This window comes from Rhinatrema bivittatum, chromosome 6 (assembly GCF_901001135.1).
Source record: "Rhinatrema bivittatum chromosome 6, aRhiBiv1.1, whole genome shotgun sequence".
Taxonomy (NCBI): domain Eukaryota; kingdom Metazoa; phylum Chordata; class Amphibia; order Gymnophiona; family Rhinatrematidae; genus Rhinatrema; species Rhinatrema bivittatum.
In genome coordinates this window covers 353208423-353227645 of record NC_042620.1, presented here as the reverse complement: position 1 = coordinate 353227645, position 19223 = coordinate 353208423, and the positions used below count along the sequence as shown (strand labels likewise).

Genomic DNA, 19223 nt, shown 5'->3' with positions numbered 1-19223 from the left:
TCTCTTATTTTATCATTTATATATTTCTTTAGATTTTATGGTTGTATTTTTGTAAACTGCATTGATATTTTGTGGTATATAAGTGACTGTAAATACACAGTAAAGATCTTCAAGGGTTTTATTTTGTTTCTGCTTGTAGCAAAATACGTTGATTCAAAACTTCGTGCAGGCAACAAAGAAGCTACTGATGAGGAACTTGAAAAAATGCTGGATAAAATTATGATTATATTTAGGTTCATTTATGGTAAGTTGTTGAAACATTGCAGCTTTGTGTGCAAACAATTTAAAAATGGAATTTTTATTAGCCTTCGTAGAGGATATGCACACATGCTTCAACAGATGTTAAATATGACTGCTGTTTGCTAGGACTGTGCATGTTTTCATATGTCAAATGCCCAGTAAGACAACTATCTAGCCTTGGTAAAAAGGCCTAGGAATGTACACATTTCTTGTTAGATCATTTGAAGTGTCTTAGACAAGCTTCTAAAATTAAACTTAGATTAAAAAAAAAAAATAATAATTGAAAGGTGATTTTGTATGGGTCAGCTCAGTGGCCTCGTGGGAAATCTGGGTTTGATTCCGAAGCCTGGTTCCTACTGGTCAGGCTGGCCAGGATAGGGAGTGCTGCAGAGGCATTGTTTGGAGTCTATCATTGTATAACAGCAACACCTAGTGGCCAGACTTTGGATGCAGGTGTACTGAGTTCCCAGGAGGTGTGTAACTATTGGCCAAGGATTGTCTGGGCACTGGCTTGGCTAGATACAGAGGACTGGCAAGAAAACTCTAGGTAGTTTGTGAATGCACATGGTGCCATAGCCTCTTAGTCCAGAAAAGGACACTCTGGGGCCCAAAAAAGTGACTACAGGGTGCAGTCATAAAGTACAAAATAACCTTAAGGCTGCTTTAGCAGGTTGGTAGCAGACGAAATGGAACACCTGACTGGTTAGAAGTGATCATCTTAAGAGGCAAGCAATGGCACCAACTAAGCTTATTTACATGCTAGAGTGTATATAGTTTTAAACTATTCAGTCAAGCATAAAATGTGAAATCTACCACAAGGACTTGTTTAGTGGATATTTCTCTCTCCAGTAAGATTACCCAGCCCAGTTTAGTAAAATAGCAAGATGCTTCAGGAAACAAAATGGCGATGTTTGTGTGTCACAGTATAAAATTGTTGGACATCTTTCATACTTCCAATAAATTTGAAATCCTTTTGCATTACAGGAAAAGATGTTTTTGAGGCCTTCTATAAGAAAGACTTGGCAAAGCGACTATTAGTTGGGAAAAGTGCCTCTGTAGATGCAGAAAAATCTATGCTTTCCAAACTAAAACATGGTAGGGTTCAACTCCTTTTTACCTTCTTTAATTTTTAATTAATTTATATTCTGCCTTTCAGCACTTCAAAGCAGGTTATATTCAGGTTCTGTAAGTATTTCCCTGTCCCGAGAGGGCTTATAATCAAACAGGCTGAGCCAATAAAGCAGTGCGGAAAACGGGCGGTCAGTGTTGAGCACCTGCTTTCCTAACGCGCATCCAGCACATCTCCTGGACACACAATTGAATATTTAAATGAGGGGTCACGCTGCTGAGGAGGCGCTAGGGACAAATGTGCATCCCTAGTGCCTCCTTGGCAGCGGGCGCCCAGGAGAGGTCGGCTGTCAGCAGGTTAGGAAAATGGATGCTCGTTAATTTGAGCGTTCCTTTTCCTACCTGACTGCTGGCACACTTTTTTTTTTTTTTACATTCTGTCCTTTTTGTTCCTCCAATTTAATATCGCCACTTTTTTGGGCTGCTCAGAAATTAACGTCTGCTCTGAGCAGGTGTTAATTTCTGAGCGCAAAAATGTGCGGGTCAGGCGCACATCTATTTTTTGGGTCGGGGGAGAATAGCTAATAGCCTCATCAACATGCATTTGCATGTGATGAGCGAGCGCTGTTAGTTTCGCGGGGGGTTGGATTCACGTTTTGGATGCGATAATCCCCTTAAGTATAAGGGGTTGTGGACATGCGCCAAAACCCACGTCCAACCATGAGTTAAACGGTGTGCTCAGCTAAGCGCACTGTATTGGATCGACCTTTAAGTTTTTGTACTTGAGGCAATGGAGGGTAAAGTGACTTGCCCAAGGTCACAAGGAGCAGCAGTGGGATTTGAACTTTGGCTTCCCTGGTTTGCTGACTGCTGCTGTAACCAATAGGCTATTCCCTGTATGTACCAGGATCAGTCCAGACCTCTGGGTTGTGTCTCCCTTCCAGCAGATAGTCAGAGCAAAAAAACTGAAAGGCACCCTCTCTTAACTTGGTGTGCCACCTGTGATCCTTCAGTATTTTCTCTGACTCCAGCAGAGAAGGTCGGCAGAACTTGCGGTCCTGATCCTATCATATTATTTCTTTTTTAGTTTCTCAGTTGTTTAGCTCTCCTTTCTTTGTACATTACAACTTTGGCTACATCAAGTTTGTTTAAAAAAAAAAGTTTTTAGTTTCATTTTTAATTGGTGAAGACAGTGTTATCCTCCCAAGGCAGCTGCAGCCTTGCTGGAGGGTACGGCTGTGGCTGGACGCCCCGATAGCCAAATCCCCGGAAGCGCGGTCTACTGTGGTGAGTGGGGGATTAACCAGTGGGCCGGCCCCTCCCCCCCTGCATCCCGAGACGTTGCATTCCTTGGGTGACTATACTGAGCTTGGCTCTCTCAGGTTCCCAGAGCTCCAGAAGGCCGAATTTTTGGCAGTTCTTACTGTCTTTAGATAATTTTTACTTCTCTTACCGCCGGGATGCTGCGGGGGATTTCGTGCGGGGGACTTGGGGCTGCGTCTTTCGCGCAACGGTGTGTGTGCCTGCTGTCTCCCTGGGGGGTGGCCCATCAGGAGAGGGTTCCGTGGCAATTTTGGTGCAAAGGTCCGACTGACGATCCTGGGCGGCCCCGTTCCCGGCTCGTGCTGGAACGTTGGCCATTTTGTCCGTCCCCTGCCTTCCTGCAGGGGGGAGGGGAGTCTCCTCCATCCCCGCTTTCTCCACCCAGTTTAAGCCCGGTTTGGCCGCGTGGTCCGAGGCCCGCCTCCCCTCCGAACTCTGTTGTCCCCGTCCCCCCCGGTGGAACCCTTAAAGGAACGGGTGCCTTTTTCGTCAAAATTTATATTGTTAATGCACAAGGCCTTCTTGGAGGTCGAGGCGCAGCAGCAGGATACTGAGTTTCCACCCGCAAAGGTCGCTAAACGTGCCGCAGCTCCGAATGTCCCTTTGGCCCCTGCGGGGGCTCCGGATCCTGGTCCCTCTGGTTCTTTCCGGGACCCGGTCCTCCCAAATCCAGATTGGGATGTCGATGAGTCCACCCCAGTAGAGTGGGACAATCCCTGGGTTTTCCGCTTATTTAGGTGGGAGGAGCTGGATCCTTTGATCCCTCATGTCCTGGCGGAGCTGGACATTGAGGCCCCGCAACCCAGCACGGAGCCTGTCAAGGGGAATCCAGTCCTCTCGGGGCTGCGGGCCCCTCCCAAAACCTTTCCCTTTCATCCGATGCTCAAGCAGCTGGTAACCTGGGAGTGGGAATCTCCTGAGGTGACTCTGCGGATGGGGAGGGCGATGGAAAAACTCTACCCATTGCCCGATGAGTCCTTGGATATTCTTAGGATCCCCAAGGTGGACGCGTCTGTCGCCACTGTCACTAAGCGGACGACCATTCCCGTGACTGGGGCGACTGCTTTTAAAGATTTGCAGGATAGAAGTCTTGAGGTTCTTCTCAAAAGGATCTTTGAGGTGTCTGCACTGTATGTTCGGTCGGCTGTCTGCAGTAGCCTCATGCTACTGTTTGAGTACAACAAATGCTCACCTTCCAGGAGTTGCCTCCGGATGAGGCCGACCAGGCGAACAGGATGGAATCCACGGTGGCTTACACTGCAGATACCTTATATGATTTGCTCAGGGCTTCTTCGCGCAACATGGCTACGGCAGTCTCAGCCAGGAGGCTTCTCTGGCTTCGAAACTGGTCAGCTGACATTTCTTCCAAGACTCAGTTGGGCAATCTTCCTTTTAAAGGGAAATTGTTGTTTGGTGATGAGCTGGAAGCCCTTATCAAGTCTCTGGGAGAGAACAAGGTGTATAAGTTGCCGGAGTATAAGCCCAGGTCCTCCAGTGCTTTGGTATGGCACATTCCCGGTTTCAGGGCAGCGCAGATTTCGGCAGGCTAGGGCTCCAGCCTTTCCTGCCTGACAACAGACTCAGAGATCTCAGTCTTGGCCTACTTTCTTTCGCGGCTGCAGGCCCTTCTGTGACGGGGGCTCTCAAGGAGCCACGGGGTGAAAACCATTCCAATGAAGGTGTGCAGACCCTCTCCCCGGTTCCAGTGGTGGGCGGCCGTCTCTCACTATTTCTCGAGGAGTGGGTCAAGATTACGTCAGACCAGTGGATCTTCAGCATAATCGAAAGCGGCTACGTATTGGATTTTGCCCGCCCATTACGGGATCGGTTCCTAGTGTCGCCCTGTGGGTCTCGAGCCAAGTGTTAGGTGGTAAGTCAAACCCTGGATTGGTTGAAGTCCCTGGGAGCCATTGTGCCGGTCCCTCCGGAGGAGCACAGGTCCGGCAGGTGCTCCATCTATTTTGTGGTCCCAAAGAAGGAGGGATCCTTTCGTCCGATTTTGGACCTGAAGAAGGTCAACCGGGCTCTTCGGGTACCTCTGTTCCGCATGGAGACTCTCCGTTCAGTCATTGCGGCCGTCCACTCAGGAGAATATTTGGCCTCTTTGGACCTGATAGAGGCGTATCTTCACGTAGGGATCCGCGAGCGTCATCAGAGATTCCTCCAGTTTATGGTTTTGGGGGAATTTTATCAGTTCCAAGCGCTCCCGTTCAGATTGGCGACGGCCCCGCAATTCTTTACCAAGGTGTGTTGATGGTGGTAGAAGCGGCCCTCAGGTGGGAGGGGATCTTAGTTCACCTACCTGGGCGATTGGCTCATACGGGCAAAATCAGATCACCTCTGTCGGATGGCGGTACACACGGTTTTACTTCAGCTCCAATCTCTTGGTTGGGTGGTCAACTTTGCCAAGAGCCAGTTGGTCCCGTCTCAGGTTCTGAACTTCTTAGGCGCACGGTTCGATACTTTGGTCGGCAAGGTCTTCCTCAGCCAGGAGAGGATGATCAAGTTATTGGTGCAAATCAGTCGTCTCTTGTCGCTCCCACTTCCCCGCATTTGGGGTTATTTGCAAGTACTTGGTTCCATGGCGTCTACTCTGGAATGAGTTCCCTGGGCGATTGCGCATATGAGACCTTTACAGAAGGCTTTGCTTTCTCATTGGGATCCGAAGTTGGAGGAGTTCCATCTACGGTTGCCCCTCTTGGAACCCGCCAGGTCCAGTCTCGATTGGTGGTTGATTCTGACCCACTTGCAACGGGATGGACCTGGAGGAACCACAGTGGGTGATCATGACAACGGATGCCAGCCTCTTTGGCTGGGGAGCAGTTTGCCAGTCAAAGGCCACTCAGGGGCTGATGGACGAGTTGTCAAGCGAAATGGTCCATCAATCGGTTGGAGACCAGGGCGGTGCGCCTAGCGTTACGCGTCTCTTTCCCTCTGGTCAGTCAACGGTCGGTACAAGTATTGTCGGACAACGCAACGACCATGGCCTACATCAACCTTCAGGGAGGAACCAAAAGCCGTCTAGTGGCCTTGGAGGCTGACTAGCTCCTGGGCAGAGCGCCAACTGGTCCGGCTGGCAGCCTCACACATAGCCGGGATAGACAACGTTCAGGCGGATTTTCTCAGTTACCAGCATCTGGATCTCGGCAAGTGGGAGCTGTCCGAAGCAGCCTTCCAGTTCCTCACTCGTCGCTGGGGTGTTCCTCACTTGGACTTGATGGCAACTCAGAAAAATGCAAAGGCGGCTCGGCTTTTCAGTTGTCGGAGAGATCACGGGTCGGAGGGGGTGGATGCCCTTGTCCTTCCATGGCCTCGCGACGTCCTGCTGTACGTTCTCCCCCCCCCCCCCCCCCCCCGGCCACTAGTGGGCAAGGTCTTGCGTCGGATAGAAGCCCACATAGGGTCAGTCATCCTCGTTGCTCCGGAGTGGCCCTGACGGCCGTGGTTTGCAGATCTGATCAACTTGGCGATAAGACGGTCCAGTGCATCTCAACCATCTTCCGAATCTTCTTCGGCAAGGTCCAGTATTTTTCGATCGCGCAGATCATTTTTGTCTAGCGGCCTGGCTTATGAGAGGAGACAGTTGAAAAAGAGGGGGTATTCTGATTCGGTTATCTCTACCCTCCTGCAAGCGCAGAAGTCGTTCACTTTGCTTGCCTACGTTCGAGTCTGGAAGGTTTTCGACTCTTGGTGCTGCGGGTTGAATGTGTCCCCGTGTCTGGCCTCGGTGGCTCATATTCTAGCCTTTTTGCAGGATGGCCTGAAGAAAGGATTGGCTTGCAGTTCTCTCAGGGTGCAGGTCACGGCTCTAGGGTATCTGCGGGGCAAGGTTGATGGTATTTCATTGGCAGCTCATCCGGATGTGTTCCATTTTTTTGAAGGGGGCTAAATACTTGAATCCTCCGGTCAGAAAGGTATGTCCTTCGTGGAGTTTAAATTTGGTTCTCCATGGCTTATGTGGTCTTCCCTTTGAGCCTCAAGCGGGCCACGTTGAAGGACCTGACTCTCAAGAAAGTTTTCCTGGTGGCAATCATCTCAGCAAGGCGGGTCTCGGAGCTTCAAGCATTGTCGTGTCGGGAACCGTATTTCGGATTCGGGCATATCTCTAAGAACAGTGCCCTCGTTCCTGCTAAAGGTGGTGTCAGGATTTCATTTGAATCAGACGGTGGCGCTGCCTGCTTTCCCAAATTTGGATCCTGGTTCTCCTATGAATAGGGATCTGCATAAATTGGATGTGCGGCAGGTTCTCCTTCGCTATCTGGAGGTGACCAACGCTTTTCGGTTGTCTGATCATTTATTGTCTTATGGAGTGGCCCTAAGAAGGGTCAGAAGGCATCCAAAGCTACTGTTGCTAGGTGGTTGAAGGATGCCATTACCTTCACTTATATCTGTCTCAGCCACGCAATACCGGAAGGTTTGGCGCATTCCACCAGATCTCAGGCGGCTTCTTGAGCGGAGAGCCAGTTTGTCTCACCGCAGGAAATTTGTAGAGCAGTCGCTTGGAAATCGTTGCATACTTTTGCTAAGCATTACCGTGTGGACGTTCAGGATCCGGATGTCGACTGCTTTGGCAGCAGCATTCTTCGCGCGGGACTCTCCAGGTCCCATCCCAATTAGGGCAGTTTGGGTACATCCCAGCGGTCTGGACTGATCCTGGTACATACAGGGAAAGGAAAATTGGTTCTTACCTACTAATTTTCGTTCCTGTAGTACCAAGGATCAGTCCAGACGCCCGCCCTTGGAGCTTGGAGAGTCCAGTACGTATAGTGATTTTTTACTCTGCAGAATTCTTTACCGTAATGGCCATTCATGTGGCATAGGAAGGTGTCTTCCTTGTACATATGTTCTGCGTTTTACGGTTTCTTTCGGTTAGCCGAGCAATTTGATGTAGCCATTGGTTATTATGTTTGGGGTTATTTATCCTCTCATTTGATATTCTGCTATGGTATGGATAATACTGAAGGATTGCAGGTGGCACACCAAGTTAAGCGAAGGTGCCTTTCAGTTTTTTGCTCTGACTCCAACTGCTAGAAGGGAGACAACCCAGCGGTCTGGACTGATCCTTGGTACTACAGGAACAAAAATTAGCAGGTAAGAACCAATTTTCCTTTTTTCTACTCCACTAGCCTTTTTTTTTTTTTAGAAGCTGGTTAAGCCATCAAAGAAATTTCAAAAAATTGTATTATAGTTATTGATACAAAAAATAAATACAAGGATGATCTGTTTTTCAGAATGTGGAGCTGCTTTTACCAGTAAACTTGAAGGAATGTTTAAAGATATGGAACTTTCAAAAGATATCATGATTCAGTTTAAACAGGTAAAACATATTAGATTAAATCTTAACTTTATTTTTGTTTTACTCTTTAGCTGGCCTGTTGCAATAGGGATAATTTAAAAATGCTTAAGATTTCTTAATTGTAGTCCTGGCTTAAATGCTCAATGCAAGTTTTCAAAACTGAAATATTGCATGCTTACACCATCAAGAGAAAATTATTTAAGATCACACAAATAAGTGAGGAAAAACAAACCATGCTTTTATGTGGGGTTTCTAGTGTTTTTCAACATTGACCCTGTTGAAAGTGGCATTACACTTATGAGACTGAAGGAATTTTCAATAGGGGATGTGCCGGGCCCATGTTTCATGGTCCTGCCCTTCATCATCCCCTGAAGTAGATTGCAGGCAGAAGACAAGTGGGGCAGAGTGAGCAGGCTGAAAGATTCTTACCTGCTGAAAATTACTATACTATTATGTGCATAAGGTCCAGCAGAAAAGACTGAAGGAGAGGCATCTAGTTTTATAGGAAGCGTACTGTCTGACCCAGAAAAAGCAGAGATTGCAGATTTTAATTGATTTAAGAGTTGATACATCAGAAACATTGTCGTCTAAATTTGGTCCAAGACCTTGGTGGCTCTATTTTGATTGCTGCATGCTGATTAGCGGCAGAAAGGTTTGCAGCTGCTTAAACTACTAAATATTTCTTTGTTTGCATACTTTAACAGGCTTTGAGTTGCAGGAAAGAACTAACTGACCATTTCTCTTTTAAATTAAATTTATTTCTCTTGTCAGTATATGCAAAATCAGAATGTTCCAGGCAACATTGAGTTAACAGTAAATATACTCACAATGGGTTACTGGCCAACCTACGTGCCTATGGAGGTTCATCTACCAGCAGAGGTGAGAGAAGCTACTGTGCATGATGCCTTGAATTGCTCGCTACTGATCATAGGGACGGTAACTTTAAAATGAGCATGCGTGCGCCCACAAACACTGGCATGTTAAAACATGCACACAAGTATACACATATATAATTTAAAATACAACTAACACATGTATGTGTGCTCCTAAATTTAAGCAGTTATGTGAAGAAATTGTTCTTTGGGTATCTTTCCTTAGGACTTGTTGGTTTTTATATGTGCAGGTGAGCAAATTTTAAAACATGCGCACTTGAAGAAAATAACCACTTAGTCCCTCAATTGGTCCAGCCTATCTCTAGGTCATCCAGACCCTTCTGGTTCTTCAGCCTGCACTCTTCCCCAGTTTACACAGATCTCCTCACCCAGTCAGTTATATATGAGGTTTTCTAAGGTTTACAGTTGAACAAGAGCCAAAGTAAATAATGCCCAGATAACAGCCTGATGTGCACAGAGTTCACCAGTTTTAAAATCGAGATTTACAAGTGTAAATGTTGGCCCCACCCCTTTTATTGCACGTTCTGTTGCGCGCATGCGCATATATGCACATAATTTGCTTATTTTAAAGCACAAGTTGCTCGCGTTTGGCTCATATACTCGTGTATATGGGTGTTTTAATGCAAGCAACTCTTAAAAGTTACCCCTAAAGGAGCAGTACTAACATTTATTTTGCATAATTCAGTTCACAGTTAAGATCTGGTTTGGGATCTAATTTGTGAAGCTATTTGTGTTTGAAAGGGCCTCCTGCTTAGCTACAGTTACTGTTCTGAATCAAAGTAAGTCAGGATGCTGCTGTCAATCTCCAAATTTAAAAGGAAGCAACCAAGATATGGGGAAATCATGCTGTTCCTGTTTGTACCCCAGACCAGTCCAGACAAGTGGGTTTTGCATACCTACCAGCAGATGCTTTGAGGCACTGCTACATAACCCAAGAATGCCACCTGCAGTCCCTCACTATTTTAGTCTCCAGCAGATGGTAGAGGTGCAAACTTGCAATTAAGAAAAAAGAAAGAAGGGGCAGAAGAGAAGTTAGAAGACGCTCCCTGAGGAGTTAGATTCCTTCGTGAGCCATCCCTCAGGTTGAGCCGCTGGTAATCCCTGATCAGCTTTAGCCTGCAGAAGATCCAGGGGTCTGACAGCCAGGGGTCCTGGTTCCCTCTTATCCCCTGAAGGCTCCTTCCCAGAGGTGTTGCCAGCAGCAGGGAAGTATTCCTTTTTTTTTCCTTTAATTTTTCTTTGCTGTGACTGCTGTCTCTTTAAATTAAAAACAAAAGTGTTATTTTTCTTTCAGCAGCACCTACTCACTCGGGCTGTTTTTGGTTTGATCATCTGGGCAGGCCCGGGCTGAGGAAGGGAGCAGCGTAGCTTCTATTTGCAGCTTCGGGCTGCTCGAGGAGCCAGAGACTGTGTTGAGCAGCGTTCTCCCTCCTCTCCAGCGCTCCGCGATCACGTGGCTTCTGTGCCTCTGCAGCAGGCCTGGCCGCATGGAGACAAGATGGCTCTGACACAGATTTCCCAGCGTGGGAAATCTTCAGGCTGCTCAGGGAGCCGGAGGCTGCCTCGGGCGTGTTCCCCTCTTCTCTGTGTGCCGCAATCACGCGGCTTCTGTTCCTCTGCATCAGGCCCGGCCATGTGGAGACAAGATGGCATCGGCAGTTTCCCAGAGCAGGAAAGCTTGTAAGGCCAGCGGCCTGGTTCGGGAACAGCTGAATGCAGTGGAGCTATGCCAACAATCTGTAGGGAAGGGGCCCTCCCAGGTGGTAGGAGAGCCACAAGTTCCTAAGGCCCTGTTGGGATCAATACTGGGAGCCTAAATAGCCTGTCATGCAGGAGAAGGGCTACAGCTTGGAAGGTGATGGGACTCTCCTCCCCTGTTGTTCCAGCGATGCTGTTATGGGGGAGGAGATGCGAGCTCTGGGTCAGACAGGGGAGAGAATGATATGGAATTTTCCTCAGAATTTGTCTTGCTTATGCATAAGGTCTTTTTAACCAGGAAAAGCACTGGCTATAAAAGGACATTTCTGTCAGCCGTCTCGTCCTGCTGCAAAGAGGCTGAGGGGTTCCTTGGCTGGGGGTTAGGAGACCTCCTTCACCAGCTGGGCCTGGACCGTCGTGAGGGGCCTGGCAGCTCAGATGATTCGGACCTGGATGGACCCGGAAGATGGTCTTGGGTTTGGTCCAGGGGTGGATCAGGATGACCCAGCAGATTTCACGGTGGATGTCTATCAGGCTGATCCTGAAGAGGTCCCGATAAGAGGGAGGACCTGCGAGTGATTCATCTGTTCTGTAAGGAAGAGTTGAGGCCCCTTTATTTCCCATGTTTGGAAGGAACTGAGTATTAATGTGGTCCAAGAGGAGTCTGACAATGAAGGGGTGGATCCTGTGTTGGTTGGACTCTGGGGCCCACCGAAAGCCTTTCCTCCCTAAAAGGAGCAAGATGCTGATGACCCAGGAATGGGACTTCCCAGAGGCGAGTCCCAAGGTGGCTAGAACTGTAGCAAAGTTGTATCCCCTCACGGATGATATCCTGCAGCTGCTGATATTGCTGAAGGTGCATGCTTAGTCGACCATTCTGGTTGCAGGTTTGGCAGCATTAAAGGACTCACAGGACTGTAAGCTAGAGATTCATAGGGAAAGGATGTTTGAAGTCTCGGCGCTGAGCCTGTGAGCAGCAATCTATGGAAGTCTGATGCAGAGGGCCTGTTCATGCTGGGTCCAGAAGAAGTCTTTAGTAGATGCTGGTGTTAATAGTCAACAATGTATAAATGATTCCTGAAATAGGAAAGCGGTGGGAAGCTCGAAGAGACCTCATATATTAGATGCCCAAGAATTAGGCTAATAGAAGCTTATAATGGCGTAAGCTTTTCTTTATTTATAATCATCGGTCTCGATGAGCGAAATTAAAGGGGCGCCATATGAAGTATAGCTGCCCCAATTATGCACTTAGAGTCAATTGTACTATGATATTGTACTTAACTTGCGAACTTTAATCTCCGGCATCAAGGTCCAAATGCTGCTGAAGTTGATGGTAAAATGGGAGAAACCGACTTTGATCCGACACGACGTGTTTCGGAGGGAACCTCCTTCCTCAGGGGGCCGGGTGCCACTATTACCTGCTTTTGTCACTAACCGGAGATGCTTGACACTGTTAAGAATGAAATAGATACAAGAGAACAAGTGCATAGTAAAAACCCGCAGCAAGGGAGAGACGGCAGTATCAATGGAAAGAACACTTACTGTGTACGAAGCGTTGACTCAGTTTGTTGCGCCCGGAGGCGTCTCTGTATGATTCTACAGATAAAACAATGCATAATAAAGTACAAAGACCTTACGTTTGGTGTTTTGAGACAGGAAACCTTGCATATATATATTACCTCGTCGCGATGCTGGAGTCGCTCGCTGGACCGTGAATGTACTATCGGCAGCGAGAGACGTCTGAACGCTGACCTTTAAAGACAAAAAAGGCGCCAAGGATATGGGTGTGTCCAAATAAGGGCACTTACGTCACAGTCGGAGCCATTTTAGGACAGGGGCTGTCCATAAAACACACACACAAAAAACCTGGCACAATCACAACCAATCTCTCTCTCTCTCTCTCTTGTTTTTCTGTTTTGGGTTTGGTGTTCACCCCCCTTATTTAAGGGGTTGTTGAATTATTGAGGAGTTACTCTATAGTTGGCTTGGGTACAGATCAATACTGAGGGACTGCAGGTGACACTCTCGGTTATGTAGCAGTGCCTCAAAGTTTTTAGTTCTCTGCTGCATCTGCTGGTAGGGTTGCATAACCCACTGATCTGTGGTAATTCAGGAACGAAAATTGGCAGGTAAGAACCAATTTTCCTGTACTGTGGCTTTGAGATGATTACTACTGTTCTAAGATACACAGCAACACTACTTATTGCTGCTTTAAAAATGCTAACATTTGAAAACTATAGACTAGAGTAAATCCACTATTTACCAATTATGTTTTGAAGGCTAGCCAGTCTGGAATCACTATTTATTTTTTTTTTTTTAATGCCGTACTTTCTGATGTGATTCACACATGTAAAGATTGGGATGGAAAATGAAGGTGTAGGCCGGGTGATTATCTGAATTGAGGCACAGTATTTGCATAATGCTTTTTTTTTTTCCTCCCCACCTGTAGATGGTAAAACTGCAGGAGATTTTTAAGACCTTTTATCTGGGCAAGCACAGTGGTAGGAAACTTCAATGGCAATCAACACTAGGACACTGTGTATTGAAAGCAGAGTTTAAAGAGGCAAGTTCTCTCCTGAATTTCTGATATTTGATATCTTTCATGGTATACTGGTCTGTCATGTAGCAATTCTATCAGCTTTGAAATGAGAGGCAGCAGAAGCTGGAGACATAGCAAAAGCAAATCCGATTTGAGATGTTGGGGTCAGAATAGGCTGATTTGTACGCTGATGGCCTGCCTCCTGAGCAAGTTGCATCCTTTATCGCTTTATAACAGATTGTGCACTTGGTTGGCAACAACAGATGCCTCATCGCTAAGAGATGGGAGGAGAAAAGTTGGATAAATCTGTCTATATTGAAAATAGGTCAGAAAAATGTTTTTAAAAAATGCTGTTCTGTTATCTATGCCCATGGCCCCCCAAACTCCCATGGCATTTCGGGGTCAGATTCTATAGCAAGGATTTAAAAAAAAAAAAAAAAATCTGACCATTTTTTTCAAGACGTTGCTTCATAAGTTTTTAATAATTTACATTTCTAAGTATGCCCAAAACATTTACTAGAGCCATGCATTCTATAAAAGTTTTTACTTTGAAAAATTAAAAAAAAAAGAACCTGTCAACATTTTGGATTCCTGCTTTTGTTCTTTCCATTATTTGTTTTCCCTTTTCTTTCTCTCTGTCTTTCACCCACCCCTCTGGAGGCTCTTCTTCCTCCCTCATGCTTGCTTCTTCCTTCCCCTTTGCTGGCTGGGCTTTGACTGTGCCATCTGTTAAAATAATATCTGAGAGTGCTCAGCTTCTGCTGCAGTGTTAGAACCATCTTGTTTCACTGAGCAAAGAAACCTTTTTATATAAGATTCGGGAATTTGTTTCTCCCAACAGGGCAAGAAAGAACTGCAAGTCTCTCTGTTCCAGACACTGGTGTTGCTTATGTTTAATGAAGGGGAAGAGTTCAGTTTAGAAGAAATAAAACAGGCAACGGGAATAGGTTTGTGCAAAATGCAGCTCTTGACTTTTTTGTGGGTTCAGTGCCAGATTACAGATGATGCTTAAAGCATTTATTTCTTTTGTAGAGGATGGAGAGTTACGAAGAACGCTACAGTCCTTGGCTTGTGGCAAAGCTCGAGTCCTCAGTAAAAGCCCCAAAGGGAAAGATGTGGAAGACGGGGACAAGTTTACTTGCAATGATGACTTCAGGCACAAACTCTTTAGGATAAAGATCAATCAGATCCAAATGAAAGAAACGGTATTTGCTTCGCTTTGCTTTCTAATCTGTTTCTGAGAGAGGTCTAGCTGGTGAGAAATACAGATGTGTCTTAAGGTCAGATTTATATTAATCCTGCTATGCCAGGCTGAGTGACATGTCTGAGCTCCAGGTACAAAGGGGTGGCTGCAGTTTCCTGAAGCAGCTCCTGCTGGATAACTAGTGTTCCCTGTATGTACCTGGATCAGTCCAGACTGTGGGTTATGCCTCCCTTCCAGCAGATGGAGACATAGGAAAACTTGAAGGGCATTCTTTCTCTTAACCTGGTGTGCCACCTGCATCCCCTCAGTATTTTTCTATCTCCAGCAGATGGGGGTGGTGCAAACCCTGCAGTCTTGACCTGATTCTGGGTTTAAGACACTTTCCCTTTAAAAAAAAAAAAAAAAAAAAAAAAAAGTAGAGACTTTGTTTAACTTTGAATCAAGCACAAAAAACAGGGACAATCTGACACAAATTCTTGAGATCCTCCCAGGGGGGGTAGGCAGGTTCTTTGGGACTATCCCCCCTGGTAGCAGGTGGAGGAGCTGGGGTTGGTGACCCCATGGGGCTCCTGGCAGGTAAGGCGCTGGGGGAAGAGATTACTGGTGGTCCAGTCCCTCTCTCCCTCCGTGGCACTGACCCAAGTATAAAAAAAAAAAAGTACAGCCTTTTAAGTTCCTTGCTTACCGGCTACAGTGCTATAGGGGTCGGGTTCAGTTTTTCCGCATGTTTTGCTGATTTCTGGCTCCCCGCCATTTCTTTGCTGCCGCATTTCCTTTTTTTAATGCCGCGGCCATCTTCCTGCGTCGCCTGGGGAAGGGGGAGGGGAAGGCAGTTTGGTTTCAGCGGCGGCAAGCTCAGCAAAGCCCCGAGGTGCAGTAAAGAGATTGGCGCCTCGGGCTGACCCGTTCCCCCTCAGCGCGGGAACGGCAGCCATCTTGAGCACATTTGCTGCAGTGCAGGCACAAGCTATGGGGGCAGAGAAGCTTCCTCCAGCCTTATCCCCAGTGCATACCATTCCTGGGGATCCTTCTGATCCGGACTCGAATGATTTGGACGCAGACCCCGACTCCCTGGGGGGGGAGGGGCCCACTTCTAACCCTTTTTTGTTAGATTTTGTTTTACTGATACATCAAGCATTTTTAGCTTCGCAGTCTCAGCAGAGTGGTACTCTGCCTTTGAGACAACCACACGGGCCGCCCCTGAAAGTAGCCAAGCGCCTAGATGTACCAGCGTCTCTATGGGTCGCTAAGTTACGGGGGTCCCTGCTTTCGGGCGGTGCTGCCCTGCTGGACAGTGCGGACACTGGGGCTGCAGATGCAATTAAGAACATAAGAACATAAGAAAATGCCATACTGGGTCAGACCAAGGGTCCATCAAGCCCAGCATCCTGTTTCCAACAGTGGCCAATCCAGGCCATAAGAACCTGGCAAGTACCCAAAAACTAAGTCTATTCCATGTAACCATTGCTAATGGCAGTGGCTATTCTCTAAGTGAACTTAATAGCAGGTAATGGACTTCTCCTCCAAGAACTTATCCAATCCTTTTTTAAACACAGCTATACTAACTGCACGAACCACATTCTCTGGCAACAAATTGCTTCTGTTCTGCCTCCTGTCGGCATGGGATCGGAGGAGGACCTGACAAAGCAGGTTCCTCTGGACGGAGACGTCCCGAGGGTGGTCCGACTGTTTCACAAGGAGGAGCTGGAACCTCTTATCCCCTCTGTCCTCTCAGAACTGGGAGTGGAAATCCCTCAACATGTCCCACCACAGGATTCCGGAGACCCGGTCCTGGCGGGATTGCGGGCTCCCACCAAAGCTTTACCTTTCCATCCCATTCTCCAACAGCTGATGACCCAGGAGTGGGACATCCCGGATGCCGGCTTAAGGGTTGGTCGGGCTATGGACAAACTTTATCCTTTGCTAGAGATTTCCCTGGAGCTCCTGAAGTCTCCCAAGGTAGACTCTTCCGTATCGGCGGTTACGAAGCAGACCACAATTCCGGTCACAGGAGCGCAGCGGTCCTCGAGGATCTTCAGGATGAGAAGTTTGAAGTCCTTCTCAAGCGCATCTTAGAGGTTTCGGCCCTAGGTATCAGAGCAGCTGTGTGCACTAGCTACATGCTCTGAGTGAGCCTCCGATGGGTCCAACAATTATCAACATCCAGGGATCTCCCTCCGGGCAAATCAGAACAAGCGGAACGCTTGGAAGCAGCAGTTGCTTATGACGCCTATGCATTGTATGACCTCCTCTGTACTTCCTCTCGCACCATGTTGTCCGCTGTGTCAGCAAGGCGTCTTTTCTCACAGGACAAGCAGGATGGTAGTCCTCAAATATGGGTGACATCATCAGGATGGAGCTCAATTACAGAACACTTTTGTCAAAGTTTCTAGAACTTTGACTGGCACCTACTGGGTATGCCCAGCATGGCACTAACCCTGCATCCAGCAGGGGTCCCCTTCAGTCTTTTTTTTTTTTTCCACTCAGCAGTAGCCACGCGGGTTAAGGAACACTCGAGATTCCTGACAGGAATTTTCCTCACGGAACTTATTTCTAAAATTTCAAAAATATTCTACCCCATAGGGGTCCCCCTATCGATTCCATAGTCTGAGGTCATAAGGTAAGGCTTTACCCTCATTTGCGGTCGATTCCCGTAGAGTTTTCCCTTCGGGGCCTACCGGCCATCGACCACACCATGGCTAAATTTGTCAGCCATGGCGTCGGGTTTTCGTTGGTGCCCCGATTGTCCTCGAACAATGTCCATCACAGACCCGCGTAGGATCTGTGTGTTGTGTTTGGGGTCGGACCACAACATCTTAACTTGCACCAAATGTGCCCAAATGACACCGAAGGGCCGTAAGGCCCGATCAGAGAAGATGAAGTTTCTTTTTCAGGCAAAGCCACAGACTCCATCGAGCGCTTCGACATCATCTGAGCCGGTGCCATCGACCTCTAGCCAGCAGTGAGACACCGATGCTGTCCACCCAGCACCAACTACTCCGAAGGCATCGACTTTTTCCTCTTCGGCTCCGGAGAAGGACCAAGGAGAACATCATGAAAAGCGTTGACACCATCATCGGAAGGCTCAGTCCGCTGATCCAGGCAAGCCCTTGGCATTGGCGTCGACAGAGCCACTGACAAATTCCGTCCAGAGAAGGCCCCATCCTCCTCTGCAGCTGGGTCACAGAAGCGTTTCCCACCTTCATTGGTGCAGGGAGCCGCAACAGGTGGACCCTCCGGCTACGCCAGTGCTGCCTCCTACTCCGGCGCTGGGGTTCTACGCCCCAGGCTTCCACGAGGAATTGGATCGGATGATCCAGGAGGCCATCGGAAAGGCACTGCAGAGCTTCCAGCCTCCATCGACGCCGGCACCGATGCCAGCTCCAGTCGCCGACCCGATTCCCACGGCGCTCGTACCGCTACTCAGCAGGCTGGATGCGTTGATCGGTGCCCTTCCACCGGTGGAACAGAGGATACCGGTATGTCCACCTTCCACCCCGATTCTTTTGTCATTGGATGATGAGGAAGCAGAGGCCAGAACCTATGCCCGGGCCGTCTGGGATCTTGCCACCTACTCGCCCATCGATGTCACCGATACCATTGATACCGCATCATCCTCCATCGATGCCGTCTGTGCCTAGACCTGATCCTTCAGGAATAGCACCATTACTTCCCTCTGGAGATCCTATGGGAGCAGGTGATCAGCCTTACGATCCTTGGACCGATGATTCTTCCAAGGATTCTGATGATCTACCTTCAGAGCAATCTTCCCTGAGGAGAGAAGACATTCTCCTCCAGAGGACCTGTCATTTATTAATTTTATAAAGGAAATGTCTGAAGCCATACTATTCCAACTTCAGACGGAAGAAGACTCCAGACACAAGATGCTGGAAGTGCTCCAATTCGTAGATGCACCCAAGGAGATCATGTCCATATCCGTTCATGAAGTCCTCCTGGACTTGTTGAAGAGGAATTGGGAGCATCCAGGATCTGTACCACCGGTGAATCGAAAAACAGATGCCACCTACCTGGTACAGACAGCCCCTGGTTTCCAAAAACCACAGCTGGATCACCAATTTGTGGTTGTAGAATCAGCCCAGAAAAACAAGGCTCTCAAGATACCCCATTTCCGCATGGAAAGTCTACGCTCGGTTATCGCGGCGGTCTGCGAAGGCGAGTTCTTAGCATCCCTGGACCTGATGGAAGCTTACTTGCATATACCCATTCGCGAAGATCATCTGAAATGTCTTCGCTTCATGATTCTGGGGATGCATTTCCATTTCCAGTTCTGCGCCCTGCCATTCGGTCTCACTACTGCCCCCCCCCCCCCCCCCCCCGCACATTCACCAAAGTCATGGTGGTGGTGGCTGCGGCTCTAAGGAGACAAGGGCTTCTGATTCATCCCTACCTGGATGACTGGCTCATCAGGGCGAAATCAACGGATCTCTGTGTAGAAGCTAATAGCAAGGTAGTCTGTCTCCTGGAGTCGCTTGGCTTGATGATCAATCAAGCCAAAAGCAATTTTATCCCGTCTCAGACGATGGACTTCCTGGGGGCCCAATTCGATACCAAGGTCGGGAAAGTTTCTCTCCCCCCCCCGGACAGAATGACCAAATTGATGGAGCAAGTTCGGCGCTTGTTGTCTCTCCCCATACCCAAGGCCTGGGACTATCTTCAGGTCCTTGGCTCCATGGCATCCACTCTGGAAGTGGTTCCCTGGGCTTTTGCTCATATGAGACCATTACAACGAGCATTGCTTTCCCGTTGGGATCCCAAGTCAGAGGAATTCCAGTTCCCTCTACCGCTCACCGATCATGCACACATAACTTGTCTCGCGGGGTGGACCTCGAAATCCCGAACTGGATAGTGGTGACCACGGATGCCAGTCTCTCTGGCTGGGGTCTGTCTGTCAGTCCCACTCAGTCCAGGGCAGCTGGTCCCCGGAGGAGTCCAGCTGGTCGA

General features: G+C 48.1%; 1 protein-coding gene across 2 annotated transcripts in view; it reads left to right on the top strand.

Moving 5' to 3' along the window:
* CUL4B (cullin 4B) overlaps positions 1-19223 on the top strand; it is a 200492-nt gene that overhangs the window by 123438 nt on the left and 57831 nt on the right. For both annotated transcript variants that reach the window (XM_029607853.1, XM_029607854.1), the window contains exons 13-19: positions 140-244; positions 1225-1335; positions 7863-7948; positions 8699-8806; positions 12968-13081; positions 13899-14004; positions 14090-14262. In XM_029607853.1, coding sequence (XP_029463713.1) covers positions 140-244; positions 1225-1335; positions 7863-7948; positions 8699-8806; positions 12968-13081; positions 13899-14004; positions 14090-14262 — 803 coding nt within the window. The remainder of the gene's footprint in view (positions 1-139; positions 245-1224; positions 1336-7862; positions 7949-8698; positions 8807-12967; positions 13082-13898; positions 14005-14089; positions 14263-19223) is intronic.